At 41.9% G+C, this 25,683-nt stretch overlaps 2 protein-coding genes across 2 annotated transcripts in view; one reads left to right on the top strand and one right to left on the bottom strand.

Moving 5' to 3' along the window:
* LOC104923463 (metal transporter CNNM4) overlaps nt 1-17,091 on the bottom strand; it is a 56,854-nt gene extending 39,763 nt beyond the window's left edge. The window contains 3 exon segments of the mRNA XM_027273503.1: nt 1,896-2,030; nt 2,227-2,370; nt 15,526-17,091. Coding sequence (XP_027129304.1) covers nt 1,896-2,030; nt 2,227-2,370; nt 15,526-16,939 — 1,693 coding nt within the window. The 5' untranslated portion in view covers nt 16,940-17,091.
* Nucleotides 17,092-20,828: 3,737 nt separating this feature from the next.
* On the top strand, nt 20,829-25,530 carry grsf1 (G-rich RNA sequence binding factor 1). Its single transcript, XM_027277459.1, has 10 exons — nt 20,829-21,169; nt 21,796-21,940; nt 22,108-22,263; nt 22,550-22,684; nt 23,160-23,298; nt 23,462-23,571; nt 23,727-23,809; nt 23,917-24,052; nt 25,044-25,095; nt 25,307-25,530. Exons 1-10 carry the CDS (start codon nt 20,945-20,947, stop codon nt 25,308-25,310), a joined length of 1,185 nt encoding a protein of 394 aa, XP_027133260.1. The 5' UTR covers nt 20,829-20,944; the 3' UTR covers nt 25,311-25,530.
* Nucleotides 25,531-25,683: the final 153 nt, after the last annotated feature.

Below are 25,683 nucleotides of genomic sequence, written 5' to 3'. Positions count from 1 at the left end.
ATATTTTAAGTCATATAAATGGATCTGTTCTATTAGAGCACCTAAATGCAATCAAATGATTAGATCAGATAAAATCAGCTCCTATAAATAACACTGAATTATATTCTAGTTTGCTTAAGTCTGAGGGAAGGATTCTTTTTTACAGTGTGGCTGCATGTGTGGTATATATATGGTGAGCATTTGTGTTAATTAGAGCAACTGTTTTAATAAAAAAATATATTTTTAAGCAAAAATGCTCAACATTTGACGATTACGGTTTGTCAAATTTGTTTCTTTTGTATTTCTTTCTTTTTGCTGTTCTCATTGTGCTTTCCTTAACGATGTAAATAATGGTCAGAAGTGCAACAATGATCATCAGAAGTACAACAATCTGCAAACTAGTGTGATTATCATTTGTGATACAAAGGTGAAAGGTGAAAAGGTTAAAGGCATTGGGTTTATTTCTCAACTGTCGGAGGCCACCGTTTCGCAATCAGAGCTCCACCATGCCTTCGACTCCACCCACGCTGAGAACAAAGAAGCAGTCTACCCTGCATACAAATCTCTATGCGATACACAGTAAGAGGTGAGGCATATATGACCAGTGTTGTTATTCATTCTCTAAAAAGGCAAACCAAATCCTTTCACACTGGTTTATATATTAAGTCAACAAGTTCAACAGGTTGGCTCAGGGGAAAAAAGAAAAAGTTCCTGCTGTGGCTCTGATGAAATGTTCCACGGACATTTTCACAGCCTAAATGTTTTATATCTTCCTGGTTTGTTTTTTTCCCCCATCTCAATCTTTTGACAAAGTTTGCTATTGCAAAACACGTAAATCTTAAACTTATGTAATGAAGCATTATATTATGGTGTTATAATACATTTTTCCTCATAATCCCTGACTTTCCCTGTCTGGAATACATCTCTTAAATGACATTCCGCATATCCAATGTCAGCTCTCAAAAGCAATGCCGATCAACCACAATCTAAAGCGAGCTGGGAAACGGTAAATCGTGTGAATATGAAAAAAGAAACCCTAACTTAGTGGGGCCCAAAACAGAATCTTCTACAAACATTTCTGTGTAGTGACTCCATTAAAATGAAACCATCATCCTGAGAAAGAACACAAACAATGTCAGCACACACTGACGTTATGCCTGCAGAGGAGGCAGACGCTGGCATGCTCCCACACCACAGTGTCTGTGAGACGAGGAAGTGCTACGTCATGCTAGCAGTGGCTAGTGCTAACTGCTTCTGACAGAGTGTAATCGGCTACCACACGCTAACCGGACACACTGCAACACGTTCTCGGGTGATTTGTAGCAGTGGCAAGGCATCATATCCAGCTGGACAAAGTCCAGAGACTTCTTGTGGTGGTAGGCACAGGCGGGCACCCCGCTTGGATCTTAAATAGATCTTCCAAGTAAACAAGTAAATAAACATATTTAAATCTCCTCTCGGCATGTATGGACCTGACTTGCTTGTCAGTTGGCAAGATGACAAAATCCATCACGCCCTGATATCTTGAGGATAATCATGCTGCAGCTACATATCCAAGACACACGTTCACATGCACATTTGGGTTTATAAGTTATAAATGATCTACTGGCTGTATAATATTGTGTATATATACCGTATTTTCCGCACTATAAGCCACTACTTTTTTCCCACGCTTTGAACCATGCGACTTATACAATTATATTATATTATACTGTGTATCCGGTAAATATCTAATTTCTCAACCTGGATATTGGTTTATAGTCCGGTGCGACTTATATATGTATTTTTTTATTTATTTTTTTAACTTAGTGGGTGGGGCTTCTATTCAGGTGCGCTCTATAGTCCAGAAAATACGGTATATTATATTGTGTGACTGTGTTTGTTTGTGCTCATTCTTGCATCAGTCCATTCCTCACCTGTAGCCAGGAAGCGATGGGCGGCCAGCAGCAGCTGAGGAGAGACCTTCACTTTAGATTCGCTCTCGTGCTTGAAGGCAGAGAAGTCTCTCTTATTCTTATTTGGCGCCACTTTTTTCCTGTTGCGGTTATCGGCTGAGAATTGACACACACGGCAGACAAAGTTAAGGGTTAAAAAAAAGGTTAAAAAATCATCATAGTTTAAACGTGTAAACCTATATATGAATTCAGACATGAATAATGAAGTCATTAAAAAAGTAAGATTGTACTTCACTGCCAGTAAAGACAAGCTAAGTAGTGAATCAAGTGACAAAAGCAAAGCTGGACTTACTGTAAAGATCCGATTCATCCAGAATCTCTGATTTTATTATCTCCTCGATGACATCCTCAAGGGTAACCAACCCCAGCACCTCGTAGAAAGGATCTCCCTCCCCCTCGTTGTTCACCTTCTGGACAATGGCCAGGTGGGATTTTCCTGTAGTGGAAGAAAGCCAAACATTATTGAGACTTTCAGCTGATCAATTCATTCATTCATCATGGCCTTCTCGTCAAGGGGGGGGGGGGGTTTTGCCCAGGGCGCAAATGTGGCCAGGACCGGCGCTGGACATGGAGTACAACTGGGTGAGAAAACATTCAGTGTAAAGAATGAAAACCACACATCATGCCTATGAATGCTGTCTTCCTGTGTCTATTCCAATACTATTAATACTGTCAACTAACACTGAGACATGTGGTTATAAATACTTTGAGTCTGTGTAAAAAAAGAATAAACATGTGTTCTGTGTTTGTCAGACCAAAGAAGAAAATGTTATTAACCACCCAGCCAAGACTCCAGGACTGTGGGGACGTGTCTGCTGAATGTGCCGAAGCCACGGCCACTCGTGGGAGCAGTCAAGCAGCAATTTGAAGCGACTGAAACCGCCGTGTCAGAGGAGTTCAGAAAATGACATGACTGCCTTTGAGACACTCTGAGCGAGATGAATTCATCTCCAACTCTCTGCTAGGGGTGCAGGGGTTTGCTCAGGGTGGCCTCAGTGTGTCATCGAGCCACCCTTTAGGACCGCCCAAAAAATCCTGGACTGTAAACTGCTGAAAAACCTCAAATGTTTTTCAGCAACTATTTTACAACATAGTTCATGTATTTTGAAAGAAATTGAAAGAATTGCCTTTACATACACTTTAAAGTAGAGTAAAACAGGTACAACACATCTATCAGTAATGAAAACTGTATGCTGCACATTCATTCTGATGTTAATTTATGTTTCTTTTCATGTGATCCTGCAGAGTTTCTTTCTCTTTCTTTCTGGCTTTTGCTAAAATGCTGCACCAGCTCAACAGTAATAATCCCATACAAACAGCAGCTAACGGGATCAAAGCAGCAGATAATAACATTACAGTGTAATTGTGATATCAACATTGCACTCATGTCTTGCTCACGTTGCTATGTGCAGTCAAAGCTTTCATTGTCTCAGCCTCCTTCAACAAATGCTGTTGAACTTTCATCATATCACAGCTCTTGTGTCACTCCAACATACAAAAACCAGGCCGAGCCCGCTCGATGGTGACAAACAATCATATCATGATGGATTCCTATTTGATCTGCTCTGTTCTAACCCTAACCCATCTGCCCCACTCCCTCTGCTTACACCACAAATAGCCTGTTAATGTGTACAGGTCGTTACAGCTGGGGTTGGGTCTGGACTTTGGCCACGAGCGTTACTGTACAAGCCACACACATGTACAACAAAAACAACACACACTCACACACACCCTCCTGACTTCTACACGACAAACTGCTCAAAGTGCGGATGCACCCAGAAAGCCCCACGTGCTGCTCTGAATTATTAATGATGCTGCCGGAGTGAAGCACTCAGAGGATATCGGGGGGGGGGGGGGGGGGGGGTGGGGGGGGGGGGGGGGGGGGGGGGGGGGGGGGGTGGGGGGGGGGTGGGGGGGGGGGGGGGGGGGGGGGGGGGGGGGGGGGAGGGGGGGGGGGGGGGGGGGGGGGGGGGGGGGGGGGGGGGGGGGGGGGGGGGGGGGGGGGTTTGGTCCTCAGGTGGATAATTTCCTCCCTTAAGCCCAAACAAACAGACAGCGTACATATACACAAGCAACTGGTTTAAGCTACCTTCTGTCTAACATGGTCATGTGCACACAAACACACACACTCACCATTAAGAGATTGGATACAAACAGCAGCTCGGCAGGTGATACGATTTGATTCCTAAATATATCAGAAAATATAGCCGAAAACCACAAGCTATTCAAGCTGTGACAAGGGATAAAACAAGAGAGAGGAAGAGGTAGAGAGAGCGAGAAATCACAAAGGTCCATTGAGTGTCCGTTTCCAAAAAGAGAGCAGAAGATCAATGAGATTTACAAAGAGCTCGTATGACCAGCAATTAAAAGAAGACCAAAGGCTGTAAGTGTTTTGTCTTTGTGTCTGTGTGTGTGTGTGTGTGTGTGTCCTTGATGTCTGCTTGCATGTCCTGGCAAAGTGGGCGCTGTTGGCACGATGACACATTCTCAGCTTTGACCTTGCTTGTTTTTTTACTACATGAATAGAGCAGCGGGACTTTGAGGAATCCATTTCCCACAAGGCCGGCTCTACTGTGTCTGGGGCGGGCTGATGATGTACTGTATATTTAGTCTGGACGCTCAAGTCTCGAGAGGAAGCAGCGAGGCTGGACAGTCATCACTGGCTAAGTGGAGACAGTTCCAATGAGCTCTTATTGTGGCACAAGGGCTGGTGAGACAGTTCATTTATTTATCTAGGGTCAGTGCATTTCACAAGCTCCGAGCACAAACTGAATGTTTTCAAGTAGTTCATTTTGTCTGACAAAAAGTCAAAAAGATGCATTTAACTAGCTGACACTTTTATCCAAAGATGCTTTTATACAAAAAGGGGGAAACGATCAAGGTACAGTGTGACAAGGACATGACAGTGTAGCTGTAATAGTACTAGAGGGGATAGATTCAATATGTCCAGTTGTTGGTAGTGTTGGGAGAGGAGGTACTCTCTAAAGAGCTGGGTCTTCAGGAGGTTTTTAAGGGTAGAGAGGGATGCCCCTGCTCTGGGAGAAACTGGTACGACGTTCCACCAACAGCAAGAAAAGTTCGAATTGCCCTGAGCGAACAGGTAGCAGAGCAGGTGTCGTTCATTGGACGAATTCAGCGGTCCGGAGGTAATATATGCCTGTATAAAGGTGTTCAAGTAGGTGGGTGCAGAACCAAAGAGACTATGATTTCAATGTAATGCAGGTTGCTACAGGTAGGTCAGGAGGGCGTTACAGTAATCGAGTCACGAGATTGCATTTCATTTGTAAAAAAGCGACACAAACCAGGCTTGACAGGAACTAATTGATTTGAATCAACTCATCTTTCAAGCCCATCATGGTAAACTGGCTACAGCACAAATAGAGCGACAGCTTCTTGCTCAAGAACACACCACATGTACAGAAGTAGTAGTCGAGATCAGTGGATTAAATGTGATAAAACTTGAAGCGTGTGTTGCCCTTTATGTTGCACTAATAAGTTTAACTGAAAAGTCCCAATAAACACACCATGAATGTGTTTACAATCCTGTGTTTCTGACCCTCCGATCAAACAACACTGCCCCACTCTTGATAAATTTGAATCTCTTAATGCGTCACACGCCGCCAAAATCCTGTTTCATCAGGAATGACATCACATCACATGAGGGAGTCAACAGTGTCCCACGGTAAGAAAGCCTGGAGTACATTCATTAGCTGATCGTTGTTAATTCCACACAAGATCACTGTAGCAACGAAAATAGAGACATCATGTAATGGAAAAGGCACTGTGTGTGTGTGTGTGTGTGTGTGTGTGTGTGACCTCTCCCTGTGGTGCTGAGTCAATATTTCAGAGGAAGTAGGACCCCGGGGGACATACTTACCCCCAGTTACTGGAGAGTCACTTGAGTGTCTACTGACTCCTTCAGAGCACACACAAAACACACACACACACGCACACACGCACACACGCGCACACACACACACACACACACACACACACACAGAGCGAACAAGGAAGTTCATCCAACCACAGCCTGCTTCATACATTCAGTGTCTGACCTGCGTCAGCTGAGTCTACAATTACAAAAAAATAAAAAAATAAAAATAAAAACCACAAAGTCTTTCAGCTCCTGCGTGTCTCAGGCGAGATGTGAGTTTGTGAGCGCAGCATGCTCACCTCAGGCTCACACAGAAACATCAGCTGTCGCTTGCCAAACTAAGATTCTCACGTGACAGGACAGTGTTTTGGGTAGAAATTCACCCTTTCCACTGCTTATCCGCTCTACAGACTGTGAGCTGAGGTAACGGTGAGTGCCGTCAGTGCTCCTTGACCTAAAATGTTTAGATTGGTCACTTCTGAATCACCCAAAAGGACTCATTTTTTTCATATGATGTATGATGTCCTCTTCCACTTTTAATAAGGGTAAGTGGAGAGTGGAGGCAATTCATAACTACACTGCTAGATGCCACTAAAGCCTATGCATTGGACCTTTAACTGCACTCCACTATATGTGTGTGTTTTCCAGCTTTAAATTTGACTCAAATTTGAAAGTCAAAATAGAAGACACACACTTTTATCCAAAGTGTTTTACACCACCTCACGCATAAATGGCTGCAAGCCATCCGGAGCGACTGGGGTTCAGTGTGTCGCCCGAGGACACTTGGACACCTTACTCACTCACTTGGACAGGAGGAGCCGGGAGTCATGGCAGTATCTTCTGACTTATACTTCCATACAGTTACAGTTTGTAATATGTAAATCCATCTATTAACCTATAGCCGTCTAGGCCTTACACAAAGCCCCTAATGACAGATCTCCAGCGCTGAGACAGCCTCCAGTGAGGGTAGCTTTAAACCCCTTCACCAGAAAGAGGGAGGCTGACGTGGCCCATGCCCACGGTACAGGGCCTGTGCTCAGCTGTCCTCCTGTGTGCCACACCCATGGGTGCAGGGACGCTGGAAGTCACAGGTGGGAGTGTGCCCACAACCGGTGTGGCAAGTCAATTCATCATAGAGGAATATAACGTGGCCCTGTCTGTTTGTCTCCTAAGAACAGGCACTTGGCTGTGTGCTCCTGCATCTACAATCCTGTGGTTGATCAGTGAACTGTAGTGAAACATTTTCTTGTAATTATGAGACATAAATTGATAATTCAGAATAACACAGCAGATTTTGTTTTCAGGTGAATGCAATTAATCTATTGTTCTGCCATCATCATGAGAGTGAGAATAACAACCTGCAAAAACAGGAACCAAAAAACACACTGACCTTTGTCACAAGCACTTACTCTGCTGAGCTACAAGCTACAGCTTCCCTCTTTCTATTCACTGAATATTACACAACATTAACGAGCAAATGTCTCACAAACTCCTCAACATGTCATACATGAGTAGTTTCCTGAGTGATGTAGTTTAAGTTGATTATCTGCAGCTACCAAAAGAGCTTTCAATATGTGAAGATTTGTTTTGCCCTCTACCCTCCGGCTCTTCCATCACCAGCCTGCGGGCCGGCCTGTTTGTTGACATGAAACATCGGCGACAAAAGGACGAGGGGGAGAACGATGAGTCTGTATGGGAAAGGAATGCCACACGCATACCGCCCACGCACAAAATGCGACCGGCCGGACACATATTAGTGGCACTGACCGCATCCACCGACTGCAAAACATGCACGCTATGAGAGGATGAAACAAAAATGCATGGTCGCAAATATGCGTGCTCATACACACACACACACGTACACACGCAAACACACCCACACACACACACACGTACACATGCAAACACACCCACACATACACACACACACACACAAGGCTTCTTGTGCGGGACAGGTCAAGCTCTTCCGACCTGTTTTTCCAGCTAAAACTGAGTCTTGTGCACATGGATCAACTTTAAGGGACAGTATAGCTGTAAAGGAGCAGCTTTTGCTTCGTAGATTAGTGATTACGTTAGAAACCAAACTGCTTCACTGCTTCTGCATCGTGATGGTTAGTTTCAGAACAACACAAACAACTTTAACAAGCTGAAATAGCTGCTAATTAATTTCCTTTAAACTGACTAATCAATGAATCGTTGCAGCTCTAGTTTTTTAACATTCAAACTTAGAACTATCGATTCATTTAACTATTACCGCCACAATGAAAATAATTGTAATTGTAATGCTGTAGATTCTTTCATCTGGACTCACCTGATTTCACTCTCTTTGTTTGTTGTAAAATCTTATTGAGTTGTAGCTTGAAACCATGAAATGTGTTTAAATGGCTAGTATATAAAATATCATTTTGGTGAGCACATCTAAATTTACCAAACTGACATCAGGGTCCAACATTTTCCTGTTACCAATAAAATCTAAAAACTAAAACACTTCCACTCACTGCTCATGAAAAGTAGTTTTTAGCATGAGAGGAATCACACTACTACTAGTTTAGGTTCAGTATTATGTAATCTTAATATGTTCAAACAGACAGGACAGCTGTGTGTGTGTGTGTGTTCATGTGCGGGACATCAAGTCATTTCTGCTGAGCTGCTTTTTCTTCATGCTGACTGGTATTATTATGGCACACAGTCTGGAAGTGTTGATGTGACACACACACACACACACACACACACACACACACACACACACACACACACACACACACACACACACACACACACAAAGCACTAAGTTGAAGTCAAGAGGACTGCAGCTGCACCGTCAGCACTTCGAGCTACAATGGCGACACAGGAAGAGCGAGAAAAGCAGCAGGCGGCTGATAAGAACGCGGAGAGAAATCAGAGAGAACTGCAACTGATTTCCCGCTGCTAATTGTGAGACTGCTGAAGAGGGATTATGTCGCTCCACCTAAGTTTGGTGTCAGCGCACACTTCCACATAGCACTGATATGTCTGCAAGTAATGATCACTGTGGTGTGATACAGTCGTGATTAATGTCAGGCGATGGAACATTTTTAAGTCGACGTGGACAAAAAGTGCTCAGATCTGTGAAAACTTCATCTGCTGAAGAAGATACTATGAGAATAATGTGTTTCTTGGAAGAAAAAGAATGTGCTTTATAGTCTAAAAATAAAATAGACAATGTAAGAATATATTTTTTATCTGGCACTGAATTAAAAGAATGATCAAAAGAATGATCCGTCTGTGTAGCTGACTTTATTTTTATTTTTTTAATCAAGCAAAGTGTTGTTAGTTGCCGTCATATGCAGGCATGAAAATAAAACTGCAGACGCCAACCTAAATCAATCATGCAGGTTTTATCTTTCACAGATGAAATCAACAGACGACAGATAGGGAAGTCAGCTGACAAGAGTGTGAGAGAGATGATGTCGGCGCGCGTGTGTGTGTGACTCAGCAGAACACCTGAGGGGTTGTTTCTTAAAAATAGAAAGTCAAATATTGGTTGACCGACAACTTCAGGCAGAAAAATTACAGTGGCAGAGGATGCTGGGTAGGTTGGTTGGTAGATATGTATTCTGTGAAGTTGACACAAAATTATTTATTTATTTATCTATTATTCTTACAAAACAAATCCATGATCTCTTTGCATATGCACAACAAATAAATAAATCAATTTCTTAATTTCTCCATCTCCATTGGTGTCAAACACACTTCGGATTTTATGGTAGGGGTTAACCCCTACCCATACAGAACTGGGTAGGGGTGTATCAGCCATTTTATATCCACTTTGTTAAAAGACAAAAACAGATTCTGCCCCATACTGAACCAATAGGTAAGTTTTAGGAGCAGATAAGAGTTCTCTTAGTTTTAAACAGTTAATAAAACTAAGCATGATTCCACAACTTCATGGCCGATTTCCTACAATGTTTACACAATATTGAGTTATCTGGAAGATTCTCATTTTGCGAGTGCTACCATGTTTTCACTTAATTGACACGCCTTCCACTCTATGGGAACACAGCAGTTCTTGCATAATACATTCAAGGATTTGTTATGCACCAATTTGCCACATTCAGTAGCTGCCAAGGGTGACTGAAATTATTTTTTCCCCCCCAAGATAGCCGAACCAAAACAAAGTGAAGAACAAGGACAGTTGGGCAGAAGCACAGAGAAACAGGAAACCAGGTGGAAAGAGAAAGGGACAGAGAGAGGGACACACCCATTATACCAAAGGAGGAGTGGAGATTCAGGTTTGTCTTGTGACAACACCATATCAAGCCAAGAGTGGGTAATCTTTTACTCTCTCTGATCTCTATTATACCTAAAAAGAGGCAGCCAGAGTAAACGCTCTGCTTCTTAAAGAGTCAGGTTCACAGATAGGATTTGGGTTAAAGGTTGAGATTAGAAGTGAGATTAGGTTCAGATGAGATTAGGAGTTTAGTCCAGGGGTTGAAGCAGGAATGTAGTAAATAAAGGTGCTTTGATGTATAGCTGTGCAAATGGATGTATGTGTGTGTGTGTGTGTGTGTGTGTCCACACAGGGAGTGTCACAAGAATGGTAACAGAGAGAGGGTTGTTTAAGTTAGTGTGTGTGTGCGTTTGTGTGTGTGTCAGGGTACAAAGGTTACTGAGGGCGGTTTGTGAGAACACATGACAACATGAAGAGTTAAAAAAAACTGATTAAATAAAGAAATAAACCAGATCAGATCATTACCATACTCTGCTGTGTTTTGTAGTGCTGCATATTCAAAAAATAAAGTGTATTATCGCTACAGCTGCACCTAACACAAAAGATCTTACAAAAAAATATTCACTTCAGTCCAATAAATTACTAGAGCTTTCAACCACATTGTGGTTAGCTGAGTAATCGTTACGAAATGACAGAAAATACTGAAAACCTACTTATCTCACGATGTTTGTCTGAACGGGGTGTTTGTGAACTTCTTTTCACTGAAACGTGCTGTGAAGTTTTGGAGATACAGTGCTACCTAACAGACAAACTGATATTAAACCGTTAGCACACAGAAACAGGTCCTAAAAGTTGGGTGGGGTGGTCAGATAAGTAGTCTAACACTGACAAACGGCAGACAATGCAGACAGTCCTGACAACCACAAACAAAACACAAGCTTGTTCATTTCCTGAGAGGCTGAGGAAGTGTGCAGCTGTAATGTCGTTAATGAAGTTCCACATTATAATAAACAGTGGTTACTTAACTACAACCTGAATATCGACAACAATAACCAGGATGCCTAAACAACAGAACAGTTTGTAAAAAATGATTCTTGCATAAGAGAAATAGCAGCTGTAGTTGTTACTGATGTTGTTGTCGACCAATCGGTGACTTTGTTTCTGACGGTGTGGCAGCCTTGAACTCAAGCGCACTTTGCAGTGGAATAATCGGAGGCTGCACTCCTTTTGGCTTAAACTGGTCCACCAACTACCTATAACTAGCCAAGTGTGAGGCAAAACAGGTACTAAAACAAACAAACAAACAATGAAACGCATATACTGCAGGGCTATGAAGAAAAATGGCAAAAGATAACCTACAGAGCCGGTCTGAAACTGAGAGAAATGCAACGGGAAAACGGTGTGTAGAGGCTCAAGATTTCTACATCATACTTGGTAAATTCAGGGTTTACTGTGGCCAAACCAAAGTTGTCAAATATTAGGACAGAGGAAAGACTGCTTAGATGCTTTTGGTGAGTTTTATGTTGTTCCTGATGAGTCTGAATGTTAATACTTAATAAATTATAATAATTTAATTTCTTTACATTTTCTATTTTGGGCAAGTAAAACATCCCAGCTACTTGCCCAAAGAGCAGCTTGATGTCGACCCGGGTACATTATGGTTATATAACTAACAAATGCACAACACTAAGACCACGATGGATATCCTGGAGTACGGTGTTCATTTTAAGACATCCTCAGATCTCAGACTCAGGTGTCAGACTCACACAAAACGGCCTCATCCTCACATGAAACGGCATGTGAAGATGATGCCGCTTCATGTGAGGATGAAGTTGTTCCACGTGAGGATGAGGCCGTTTTGGATGATGCTGTTTCATGTGAGGATAAGGCCGTTTTGGATGAGGCCATTTCATGTGAAGATGATGCTGTTTCATGTGAGGATGAGGTTGTTTCACGTGAGGATGAGGCCGTTTCATGTAAAGTTGAGGCCATTTTGGATGGTGCTGTTTCATGTGATGATGAGGCCGTTTTGGATGATTTTTGTGTAATTTTGCATGCTTTTTTTTTACAGCGTACGGTACAGTATGAACGCGCATTGTGTTCGGCGTCCTGATTGGCTAAGGGAGAACCGCACATGTGTTCTGCGTCGTGATTGGCTAAGGGAGTACTGTACAAAATGTGTTTGGCTAGCCAGCTTTACATAAATACACCTGCACCAAGGCCTTCAGAGGGAAAAGCTGGTGCCAGGAGAAAGAGGCATCGCCAGAGGAACTGTGAAATACGCGTGAGTTACTGGAAATAATTTCTTATGTGTCAGACCTCGTAGATTGATTATTAAAATGAAATGTGTTAAAAATGTTTGGGCTTGAAAACAGGTTTTGATCTTTGGTTCCATTTACTAATACAGCATTGTACTTATTTTTGTTAAATCTGTGAAAGTTTGAACTTTGAGAGTGTTTAAATAAGAGAGAAATGTGAGGTGGTGTTAATGCCTGTCTGTGAAAAGTGTATAAAAGTGTGTGGTTAGGGGTTTTACGGCCTTAAAACATGTATAATAATTGTAAAAAATAAAGCTGATTACTTTGCGGATTTCGCCTATTGCGGGTTATTTTTAGAACGTATCCCCCGCAATAAACGAGGGACCACTGGACAACAGTACATAAAGACAAAAAATGGTTAAGCCCGTAAAAGGAGAAGGAAAAAACGCCTTCTGTGTTTTTGTCTTGTTCTGTGCTATTACTTAAAGGATGCTGAGGCCCTGAGGCCACATTGTAGGCTGATATAACACACTACTTGAGAATACAACATGTGACAGTCTGTTGACAGAGTGCAATGTGCCTCCAGTCAATTCATGGTTCACTTGTGTTTGTGTGTTTTTCTAAATTAGGCCTGTTTTGTAGTCCAGCTTTCATGTATTGAAACCTCCCTGCATGTAACGATGAGTACATGAGTGGCACAAATCCTGTGCAGTTGATATTTTCTATCAATTTAAATTAAAAGACAAAATAAGAAGGAATTTTAATAAATCATAATCTAAATTCTCTCATACTTATAAAACTAAAGTTTCCTTGCTTACAGATTTTCACTTTTTCTTTGATGTCTTCTGTTGCTATTCCCTGCGATGAGAGTCAGCGTGCCGTAAAACTTCATCTCGTCTAATAAGGTCACTTCATAGACTATCTGAAAGGTCACATCATGCTGACTGAAAAGGCTGTCGAGTACACACACACACACACACGCGCACACACACACACCAAGTGAAAAAGAAATGTCACAATATACAGTCCTGATGACCTTCATTACTTTCAATTCATCCCAACTGCAAATCTGATTATGTAAACACAAAACCTAAAGAAAGCTGCGTGTACACTGACGCTGTTGGATGCCATCACCGTGGTAACTGATGCCAAGCGGCAAGTGAGAGGAACTTGAGATGTGAGCGGGGAGTCGGGTCAGAGTGGAGGTAGGGGGGGCCCGGCGTCCAATCAAGCCTGTGCATTTACCACATCGACACGGTCCCTGCAAGGAGGCTTGCAAATTCTTTGGCATGGAGGTACTCGTTGCTATGTTTCTGCACTACTTGCATGACTATGCGTCAAGTATCAGTATGTTTGCTGTGTTTCCTGTGGGCGTTCAAAATAAAATGATCACTGCAGAGGATCTAGAAGTCTGCAAGATGCTTGACGATAATACAGAAAGAACAAGAAATAGATAAGATGTGGTAGCATGCAACCAGCTAAGAGATACTTCAAAGACTCGCCACAGCCATCAATCCTGTGACTCTTTTACTACATTCATTGTGCTGTATCTCCTCTCTGCATGAAGTGTTCACTCAAACAAAGAGATATGCCTTTACATTGTTTCTTTGGAGCTCCTTCACGTTAACAATATGGCACCGGCTCTATGCCTTGCTATACTAATATTTGTTCAACAACGTGTTTACATAGCAAGATTTCATGAACTGACTGCAAGTCAAAACGTTGACTACGTTTAGATGGACTGCTCTGAAATTATACACTTAAAATGTGTCCTGTGTGTCAGACTTAAGAAATTCAGACTTTGTAAACATGTTGTTCATTATTATTTTGTCACATTTTAATTCCTATAATTCCTATAAATAAGACTAGCAGTAACAAGAGGCAATGAGGACTTTGCCATCACGATAACTCTCAAATTCAACGCTTTATACACAGCAACTGACTGGGTATATTCTCATAACGGGTTTCAAGTGAATCTCTCCTCTCTGCCAAGTGTTAAGCCAGTGTAGACTGTTTTCAGCTCTCTGTGCAGCCGCGTGTATGCATGTGTGTGAGAGCACTGCAGCTTGTGGCCAAACCCTCCCACCACAGCAGCCAAGCTGAAGACAAGCCGCACAGCCATTACTTGGCCAAATATCACACACGCTGCGCGCCACAGCTACAGAAACTCAAGAGTCGGTCTGCAGCGGCTGATCAGAGATGAAGACAAAGTGACTGTGAAAGACGTGGATTACGTTATTCTGCCGAGGTGCATTTAGTGGGACAAAATCATACCAGTATAAACATAAAACTGCCAAGAAAGATCAGTCAGATTTGACCAGTTACTGATGCTACTATAGAGACAGAAGGACAGAATCAGTGTTTGTGTGTGAGTGTGTCTACTGTCTGTGACCTTGAGACGAGATGCCTGAGAAAGGAAAAACAGATCCCTGCGGGAGGTGGCGTCAGTGTTGGTACGTCCTCCTGAGAGAAGAAGTGTGCACACGTGTGCGTATTTCTGTTTGTGTATGCGTGTGTGTTGAAAGAGGAAAAGCAGCAAAGCAAGACAGAGAAGTGAAACTGGAAAGTGCTTTTGATATCACCAATCACAGATCTATCATTTGATGAAGCATCAACACAACTTCTCAGCTTAGTGCGTTTGTCCCAAACACAGCGTTGGATTAAAAACATTGGATTTCATACCATTATGGGCGCCGACTCTAGACTGTGGCAATCCTACTGTGAATGTCTACAAACTAAAGATTCAAATCTAAAACTAATAAGACACAGTCTCCTAAGAACATGCATTCCCTCACTTATCTACTAGCAATAACAAACATTGTGGGGCTTTTCTATGCTGTGTTGCTGGCAGGATGAATCCAGACATCACTGGTCCCCACGATTATTTTTATTGCTTGGCACAAAGTGGTCAAAGGTCAAGCTCAGCTATGACCTCTTTGTTTAAAACACAGGCCGACTGCTCGCTAAACCAGACTGAATGCACAGTGATAGTGAAGACCTGCATGTGCTCTCACGTTGATGTTTGATTTGCCTGCACTAAACAAAGGGAACGGTTTAGATAATCGCTGTGACAATCATACTTGGAGAGACAGGCAGTGGTCTTTACACACACACACACACTACTACAAACTAAAGCCTCAAAAATAACTTCTGACAACTTCTAAACTCTGAAGTGAGGAGGTAAGATGTTCCACCTTGTCATCCTCCTCCTGTCAGAAGTGTCTCTAACACCATTAGATTCCCACAAACCTTTCTTGAACTCCTCCAGCATGGAGTCCAGCTTAGTGTCGTGAAAGACAAAGTGGACAGGATGGTTGTAGAACTTGGTGATGGTCTTCAGGGTGGTGCAGTCGTCCGGGTCAACGAAGGCCAGGTCCTTGACGAACAGGATGTCCACGATGTTTGACCGCTCGCCCTCATACACAGGTATCCTCGTGTATCCGCTCTCCATGATCTCGGACATGGTGTTGAAGTCCAACACGGTGTCGCTGTGGATCATGAAGCAGTTGCTGATCGGCGTCATGACATCCTCTACTGTTTTGGTCCTGAGCTCCAGCGCGCCTTGGATCATGTTGAGCTCCTCTTTCACCAGGTCATTGTACGGCTCGGTGACTTTCAGCATCTCCACCAACTTCTCCCGGTTGTACACGGTGCCGATCTCCTGGCCCAGGACGCAGTCGAGGATCTTGCTGATTGGCCACGACAGAGGGAAAGTTAAGAGCATGAACAATTTGGTGACGAGGATGGTGTTTGCACCGACTGCCAGACCGTGACGGGAGCACAGCGCCTGCGGGACGATCTCTCCGAAAATAACGATGCCGACCGTGGAGGCGACCACAGCGCCGATCCCGGACTTGGTGAGGTCGTCCAGGAGGATGGTGAGTGTGGTGTTGACCAGGACGTTACCGAGGAGCAACGAGCACAGCAAGTAGTTGCCCTTCCTGCGGATGGGCTCGATCTTCCGTGCGTACTTCTTCTCCTTGTCCGTGCCGCAGCTCTGCACGATGCGGAGCTCCATCGGGTCCAGCGCCATCAGCCCCAGGTTGAGCCCGCTGAACATGCCGGACAGCACCAGCAGGAAGGAGATGAGGATAATCTGCAGCCAGATGGGCAGCATGGACTTTTTCTCCTCCACCACCCGCAGTCTGCCGTCTTTATCATCCAGCAGGAACCATTTGGGCTCCTTCTCCTCCTTGTCGCGGACGCACAAGCCGAACACCTTCACCACCTCGCTCTTACGGAGCTGCTTGATCTTGAGGCTGACCACACCGGAGGTGTTTTGATTGCTTACCTCCATGGGCCCCAACACTACAATATCCTTCGTAAGTTCGGGACAAGTCCTATTGAATGAGACAGTGAGTGCTCCGAAGTCATCATCCTCTTTATCGCTGGAGTAAAGTTCCGTGAAGCCGATGAGCTTCGAGCTGTCCGGGGACAAGTGGAGCCCGTAGAACCTGAAGGAGGTGTCGCTGCCCTCGGTCACCTGAATAACCCCTTTCTCGGTGGTTTCGGCCGGCGTGGTGCTCGTCTCCAGTCTCACGCCGAGTATCCGAGTGTCGCCCCTTGACTCCGAAAGCGCCGCCTCGGCCTGCCTGCCCGCAAAAACACAAGAAAATAAGAATAAAGTTACCGTGAGCCTCAGTCCACTCGAATCTTTCGCCATGTTTGTGTCGATCTACGCGAACGGGGGAACTGACGTCACCTACTCGTTCCAGCAAGCCCACCCCCTAATTTGCATACCTCGCCATTACAGCCAATCGTCGGCGACTACGTCATTCAGAAAACCTGACCGAGCCCCTCGATTTTAATTTTTAAGGTCGACTGATATTTTTCTTTTAAGGTCGACTAAGTTGAGTTTTTTTTTTCATTTGAAAGTCTTTTCATTGGCCTTATGCTGTTTTTTTAATAAGCCATTTTAAAAATCCATCCTGGAGGAATTACTTGAATTTTTTCGTATTTAAATCAGAAGAGCTGAATGATTTGAAAATTAAAATAAATCAATAAACAGGAACCAGTCTCTTGTTGCTGCTTGTTGAGGTTCTCTCGAGGTTCTTGTTTTATCAAACAGTCAAATCATAAATTAAGTTGTTTGCTATAGGACAAAATACACTTCATACATATGAAGATAAGACATTTGTATAGCACAGTGCATGCATACAGTACATACACAGTCACTCAAACACATGCACTCACATACAGTACCTACATTACACACCTTTGGCACCTATACAGTTTATGCACAGACTGCTACCAACCAACAAATTCAACACTGCCTGTCATTTAGTGGTGGACATAATATGTGCAGTAGGAGTAAGCATCCTCATCAGAGACCAGAGAGATGGTGATCGACTTCAGGAGGAAGAGGGGAGGTGGTGGAGGAGGTGGAGGACTACAAATACCTCGAAGTGGTGATCGACAACAGACTGGACTGGAAATCTAACACCGAGGCTGTGTACAAGAAGGGGATGAGCAGACTCTACTTCCTGAGGAAGCTGAGATCCTTCAACGTGTGCAGCAAGATGTTGGAGATCTTCTACCAGTCTGTTGTTGCCAGTGCAATCTTCTTTGCTGTTGTTTGTTGGGGCAGCAGCATCAGAGCCAGCGACACCAACAGACTTGAAAAGATCATCAAGAAGGCTGGCTCTGTTCTTGGACTGAGACTGGAGTCTCTTGAGACTGTGGTGGAGAGGAGGACGCTGAATAAACTGTTATCCATCATGGACAATGAGCAGCACCCTCTCCACCACACAGTGGACAGACAGCGGAGCAGCTTCTCCCACAGGCTGCTACAGCTCCGCTGTCGAAGGGACAGATACAGGAAATCTTTCCTGCCACATTCCATCACACTGTACAACAAAAGCTAAAGCATAATCTACAGTCACATCACATTTCTCCCTACTTTGTACATATCAACACTGCCAACTTGCTGTATATACATCTGTACAATATATTTTATTTTATCGTATTTACTATTGCTTTTTGATATTTTATTATGTATAGTTTGCTTTATAGTATATTTTTATTCTTTGTTGTCACTTGTCACTTTGTGTAAAGCTGCTGCTGCACTACAATTTCCCAGCTTGGGATAAATAAAGTCTATCTATCTATCTATCTATCTATCTATCTATCTATCTATCTATCTATCTATCTATCTATCTATCTATCTATCTATCTATCTATCTATCTATCTTGTTGGATCATCATAAAGCATAGGCCTACATGTGTGCAGTTGGGGTAAAAAGCAGTGGTAGGCTCTGGGTAGTTTGCTTTCACTTTTAAGATTAAATTAGTCAAAACATGTACAAGTACAATAACAAGTGAATACTTTAGATTAAAATACTTTACAGTTAACCTAAAATAACTTAAAATTATAGTTCCTTTTCTGAAATATCAGATTAGAACACAACTGAGGACTACTTGAGTTACAGGTTGTGTATCAAATTACAGAGTGTAGAAGATAAGACAAAATACCCTGAAACACAGATAATCAAAGCTGACTGGTAACATCTCAAATGTTACACTGAAAGCTTACTCCACTACATTGTGTGTTGATGGATTTTTTTAGGTTAAGGCTTGGTAACCGATTACAAAAAGAGTGGGGAAGTGTTTTTTGCAGCTGAAAGAGATTTCTTTCACATGTTTCTTTTTCTTTTTCTCTGTAGGTTTTGGATCATCCCGTACAATGACCATACAGCCTTATGGTGTGCATATCAGAAAGAAAGCAGGCAGGGAGACAACAAAGTCGGACAGCCTCTTGTCTGTGGTCCGTGTACTGTCTGTGTAAAAGTCATTGCACTTGATTTGACAAAGACTGAACACCAGATACTAAAAGACAAACAAGGAGGTTTTCTTTAAACTTGTCAAACCTTTACTGAACACTGAACAAGAGTATGTTGGTGCTAAAAGGATACATACTTGCTTGAGAAACACAAAACCCTTGTATTGGTTTAAGGAAGCAAAATCTTAATAATAATCTTAATAAGATCAAAAGATGAAGAACAATTAGAGTGAAACAGCGGCATATTAATACATATATAAATGAGCTGAGCTCCATCTTGTGGTCAAATCACTCACAGTGCAGCCTTATTGTTGAAAACTGAAACAGATTATATATCTAGATAGAAAACCATTCACTAGTTTTTGAGCATATATTCATAATTTAGAGAGCAGAATGTTATGACTTGTAGTTTAATCTTTGTCACCTTTAATGACAGAATAATGTCAGTTGCATCAAAGTGTATTGGAATCCGATTGCATAATTTCTCTAAGTTCCTGATTTCCTCAACATGTTACAATCTTTACAAACACCATGTCATCCATGAATTACGCAGCAAACATGTTTTCTATTAATACTTATAAGGATAAATGTTAGTAAATGATGAATGGCATATGCTGAGAATATGAACACATATGCATATTGTTGGAATTGTCAACCATAGATGTACAGTGAAACTGTAACATCCATCCATTATCTGTAACCGCGTGTCCTCATCAGGGTCATGATGAGGCTGGAGCCTGTCCCAGCTGAATGGCGAAAGGCGGGGTACACCCTGGACAAGTCGCCAGCTCATCAGGGTTGAAATTGTAAGATTTACACCTAATTGTTTTTGACTGACAATCAAAACTTTATTCTGACCTCATTGTGTCTGTCTATATCACATTAGAAAAATCCAGTTGTGTATGTCACAGAGGTTTTAAAAATAAGACGTGGACCTCGCCTTGGTGTCTCCAAACTGTTTCAGGGGAAGCTCAGTGAATGGAAGTAAACAATAATACAGCCCTTTATATATATATATATATATATATATATATATAGATATAGATAGATATATAAGAATATATTATATATATAATATATAGATATAAATATGATATTTATATTTATATATACATATATTTAGTGTAGACTGAAGTGTTGTAGACTGAAAAAAACATATCTCATTACTTACTGTTTGCATACAATAACGTTTGTTAAACCATCATGATGTACTCCTGTACTGAAGTTATAGGCTAATTTGAACACAACACAACATTAACTTTTTCTTGATAAACATCTTTGTGCTGATACCTTCAAATCTGAAGTGGAGTCCCTATGTGTGACTGGGTGAGCTGGAGGATTGAAAACCATTTCATTTATATGACATGAAGATGTTATGGCGATTTTTATGGCGTCCGAACCGCTTGGTGGCGGTGTACACAAAACTTTAACAAGAGCGATAGAGAGGAAGTACTCGATGGAGCAGACCTCTGTAAAGTTAACAGAGTTAGTGGTGACCATAGACATATACACAAATATATGTATATATGTCTATGGTGGTGACGACCAACCCGCATCTTCCTCTTAGTCTACGAATAAATTAAGAAAAAATATTTTAGAAATATTTTTAATAACAGATAAAATCTAAAATTTGTTTATTATATACTTTTTAAAACATATATTTTAGGAGACAATGAGATATAGTTAAAACCCCTGGAAATGACAAAAAGTTTATTTTTATTATTATTATTTCCAAATCATGAAAGCGCGTGTATTAGTTTTGCAACGTCATCAACCCGGAAGTTAACCGGAAGTTGACAGCACTTAAAAACTCTCTATCGCTGCCCTTGACTGACCCACGTGAGTTTGTTGAGCCGGTTGCCAGGTGAGACGAAGAAGAAACACCTGAAAATGTCTGCTCACGGTAAATCTCTGCTGTTTTTGCTGCGGCGGTGTGTCGCAGTCGGGCAGCTAACGCCGTCCACGGGGCTCGCAACAAGAGGCGGCGTGTTGACAAGCAGGGGCGGCTTCATCCAGCAGCGGACATGGACATCAACAACCCGGACAACGTGTCTGCAGAGACTCTGTCAGCTCCAGTCTGCAGTGAAAAGCAGTCAGTACAGCTTTTGTACCAAGGTAAGACACTTAATTAGTTAGTTGTATTTGGAAACATGTACAGTTAGACAGTGTTGGGGTCTTAAAGGTCCAGTGTGTAAGATTTAGGAGTATTTACTGGCAGCAATGGAATATAATATTAATTAGTATGTTTCCATCAGTGTATAATAACCTGAGTATGAGAATCATTGTGTTTTTGTTGTCTTTAAATGAGCCCTTTATGTCTGCAGAGAGAGCGGGTCCTCTTCCACGGAGTTCGCCATATTGAAATGCCATTTTTGTACGGTAGCCCAGAGCAGACAAACCAAACACTGATCCATACAGCCTTTTTCTTTTAATGTGAATGTCACATGTTTGTAGAAGAGAGGCACTTCATTACTAGGTGCCACTAAATCTGACACACTGGACCTTTTTAAGTAGAAGTACTAATACCGATTTGTCCTGCATTGAAAATATTACTGAAGGAAAAGTGTGTAACCATGTACTCGATGCAGAAAAATGCACCATCATATTATTATTCTATTATTAGATTATTATGACTCATGCATAAATGTGAATGTAGGATTTTATTGTTTGACTGTTGGGGTGGAGCTCTTAGTTTATATTATGCTAATGACGTATAATCAGTTTGACATTTTGTGTTCCAGCCAGGAGAGCCTTGTGAAGATGAATACCCACCACTGCCAGCCTATCAGTCTGACTCTGAACCAGAAAAGAAGGAGGTGTACATCGTGCAGGTGAAAGGTCTGCCGTGGTCATGCTCGGCTCAGGACCTCCTCCAGTTCTTTTCAGGTGAGAGTTTAGATTTGGAAACAGTCCTTATAATGGTCAGACAGTGAATGTCATACCTCTACTCACTACTACACTCTACTATGAAAATGTGACATTTGCTCTAACAATTTTACATTTCCCAACATAAAAAAATGCACCAAAGTAACATATTTCTCCTTCTCTTTCAGAATGTCGGATCCGCGATGGAGTAAAGGGGATCCATCTCACTTTGAACAGGATGGGGGCGCCGTCGGGACAAGCCTTCATCGAGATGGAGCACGAGGAGGATGTCAGCAAAGCTCTGGAGAAGCATCGACAGTACCTCGGCCCACGTTATGTTGAAGGTTCGTACAGATGCTGATTTGAATTTTTCACAAAGACATTTTTAATATGCCACAGCAGGAAAGTCATAGATGTAAATGATGAGATTAGTGGTTGCTTGGTTCCATTTAGCTGCTTCAGTTTCAAGGTCCTCCTATTGTTCATGCTGGATCACTGTCACGCTGTCATTGGCTTACTGGCACTCTCGAACAGAGCCTTTCTTAAGAATGTAACGTACATTAAATAACAACTTACCCACTTAAAAGATGAAAAAACAAATGCTCTCTCCTCCCTTCTGTGTTGTTGCAGTGTTTGAAGTGACCAACAGTGATGCCGAAGTCATCCTGAAGAACGCCGTCCACGTTCCAGCTGATGACGGCGTGGTGCGGCTCAGAGGTCTCCCCTACAGCTGTACTGAGTCTGACATAGTCCAGTTCTTTTCAGGTGAACCATTCAGAATCTTACTTCAGTAAAAGTATGTGAGTATTATCAGCAAAATGTACTTAAAGTATCAAAACATGGATTTGGATTAATGTCCGTGTTGCATTTAACTGTGGTAGATGTTTACGACTGATTGTAGCTACTTTATACACTGTTTATTATATAGCAGTGCATCATATTCTATAAGATCATAATTTATTTGTAGTGTTGCTGTTCTGAGAATCACATATCTCTACTAAATCAGAAATCAGTTTTCTAATTTTAATCAAACATTCTAAATCAAAATCATGTGATTTACAGTGTAAATGAAAGTAATAGTAATAAACGAATCAGCTCCTGAATGGAGGATGATTTTATGAAAAACAGAAGAGTTAGAATGACAAACAAAGTGACCTAGCATAGAAAATTGGACTTTTTTTATTTTATTTATTTATTTTTAATGACAAACGTGAAATTGAGAATGTGTGTTGTCTTTCAGGTTTGGATATAGTGGAAAATGGAATCACCATTGTCACAGACTATCAGAGGAGAAACACTGGAGAGGCCTTTGTGCAATTTTCTTCTCAACAAGAAGCAGATGAAGCTCTGCAGAGAGACAGAGATGTCATCGGAAACAGGTAGGATGCTTCACATGCTCACATTAGAGCCTGGACCAACTTTATGATGCTGTGTCAAGAGTGTCTTGCATTTCCAGGCAAACAGGAAGTAGCTAAAGATACTGTCCAAACACTACCAAACTCTTCCTTCACTTACTCATTTCCCCACTGTTTGCATTTCCAGATACATTGAGCTGTTTCCCAGCAGAAGAGATGAGATCCATTCGAGGAAGGGTTCAGCTCCTGCTTACACCAGTCCTCCCTCAGTAAACAGGAGGACCAACCCCAAAACACGTGAGGGGATTTAAGAGCTCATTTTAGAGTTTGAAAGTCAAAATAATACACAGACTAGGGTAGAGGACCATAGTAAAGTGGGGAGATCCTTTACAGGTACTTGATATTTTTGCTGTATGTAAACAAATTTTAAAAACTGACATCTGCTCCATCAGGATGGCCTCAGAGCTCGCCTCAGTCACATTACATCCATATGAGAGGACTTCCTTTCCATGTGTCCGGAGAAGATGTTGTAAAGGTAAAAAAAACAAACATTGCATGACCATTGCAATGTTGAAGATGGCTGTGTTGCTGCATTAGAGGCCACCTACACATCGTTTTAAAATGTTTCTTTTTCTCTCGCAGTTCTTCTCTCCTCTGGTTGTGTCCAAGATCCTGATTGAATGCGGCTCTGACGGCAGGCCGAGCGGAGAGGCTGACGTTTTCTTCAGGTGCCATCAGGATGCCATGGCTGCCATGTCCAAAGACAGACAGCACATAGGTGAGACCATTTGGAGAGCCTTAAACACCAGGAGCAGATATAGGCATGTTCGAAAACGTAGTACTCCACAAAGCCTTAAAGGACCAGTGTGTCAGATTTAGGGGGCTGTATTTACAAAAAAAGGCACAAAGTAATATAATGTGCATAACTATGTTGTCATTAGTGTATAATCACCTGAAAATAAGAATTATGTTTTTGTCACATTAAAATAAACCTTGTATATCTACAGACACCAAAGGGTCCTCTGCCACACACACCATGTTGAACCGCCGTGTTTCTACAGCAACGTTCAGCTTTATTGTTAATATACAATACCGGATTGCACAATGAAATGCCCCTACATGTTACACATAGAATATGTATGGACAAATATTCAAAGATTTAGATTAGAATAGACTAAAATAAAATGTTTTAAAAACAAAACAAAGGGTTTGATAGTCTTTTATGTGTAGTGTGGGATTAGGTGGGCCTGAGGAGTCTCACAGCCTGGGATAAGAAGCCGCTCTGTTGCTCTGGTATGGCAGAGAATACTGTAAACAGGTTCCCTCTTCTTCTCTGTTCCACCTCAACTCCGCTGATATAATACAGTGTTCCTCTATGTCTCCTTTTTTCCTAACATCAATGATCAGCGCCTTGGTTTGGCTGACTTGGAGCAATGTTTTGTTCTCTGAGCACCACCCTGTAAGATCCTGGAGCACGCAGCCCTGGTGAGCTCCGGTGTTGAGTTCAGTATACTGAATGTTATCATTTCAAGTGACATGTGATTATAAATATGGATTATGTATTTAAAGGACTAGTGTAAATGACTAGGACATAGCGGTTCAACATGGCGACTGTGGAAGAGAACCAGTGGAGTCATGACCAGGCGGTTTATTTTCCATAACTCCCCCTCATACTGATCTGTTATTACATTGTTACAATATGAAATTATTGCTCTTCATTAGTCACTGTGAAAGTTTCACTTAACATTTGAACCTTCTCTGATTTTTAGGTGAAAGATACATCGAGTTATTTCTGAACTCTGTACCAGAATTTGATGGAAGGTGAGAAGTTACAACCCACCAGCTGTGAATTTCTAGCTTATTATGGAAGAAACAAGAACACTGCTTGTCTCTGTGCCACTTTCCTTTCAGTTTTTAAAAAATCTTGCTCTATTAATCAGGAAAAAACGTTTACTAGTTTTAGCTTCTTGCACAAACTCAAAGTTGACCTCTCCTCCAGATGTGATTTAACATGTTGGATTTTCTTCCGTAGGTGAATGCTGACACACCAAACAAATACGCAGAGCTATTCTATTTATTTTCCAGGACATCATAAAAATGAACATTCCTGGTGTCCTAATTGTCTCAACTACTACTTCAGAGTCAAGCTATCAGTGTCTTCTCTTTTTAAATAATGTTGTTCAAAACATGTTTTGTTCTTCAAATCAACATCATCTTCCAATAAATAACCATGCAGGAAATGTGTGTAAACAGAAATATGTCTTATCACTATGACTTGTCTCCTTCAGTATCTGAATCATTAATTCTGTGTGTGCGCAACACTTTCATTTATTAAGCAATTAATCAAACTAACAAACTAGCCTACAGGCCTCATTGTGAACTTTAGTTTAGGTTTGAGAAACATCCGAA

This window comes from Larimichthys crocea, chromosome III, assembly GCF_000972845.2.
Source record: "Larimichthys crocea isolate SSNF chromosome III, L_crocea_2.0, whole genome shotgun sequence".
NCBI lineage: Eukaryota > Metazoa > Chordata > Actinopteri > Sciaenidae > Larimichthys > Larimichthys crocea.
The sequence above is the reverse complement of the archived record's forward strand: the minus strand, read 5'-3'. Positions and strand labels throughout refer to the sequence as shown.

Coding starts and splice junctions, on each gene's coding strand:
- grsf1 (XM_027277459.1), top strand. CDS start 20,945: ATGTCTGCTCACGGTAAATCTCTGCTGTTTTTGCTGCGGCGGTGTGTC. Junction 22,685..23,159: donor CATAGTCCAGTTCTTTTCAG/GTGAACCATTCA, acceptor GTTGTCTTTCAG/GTTTGGATATAGTGGAAAAT. Junction 24,053..25,043: donor CAAAGACAGACAGCACATAG/GTGAGACCATTT, acceptor TCTGATTTTTAG/GTGAAAGATACATCGAGTTA.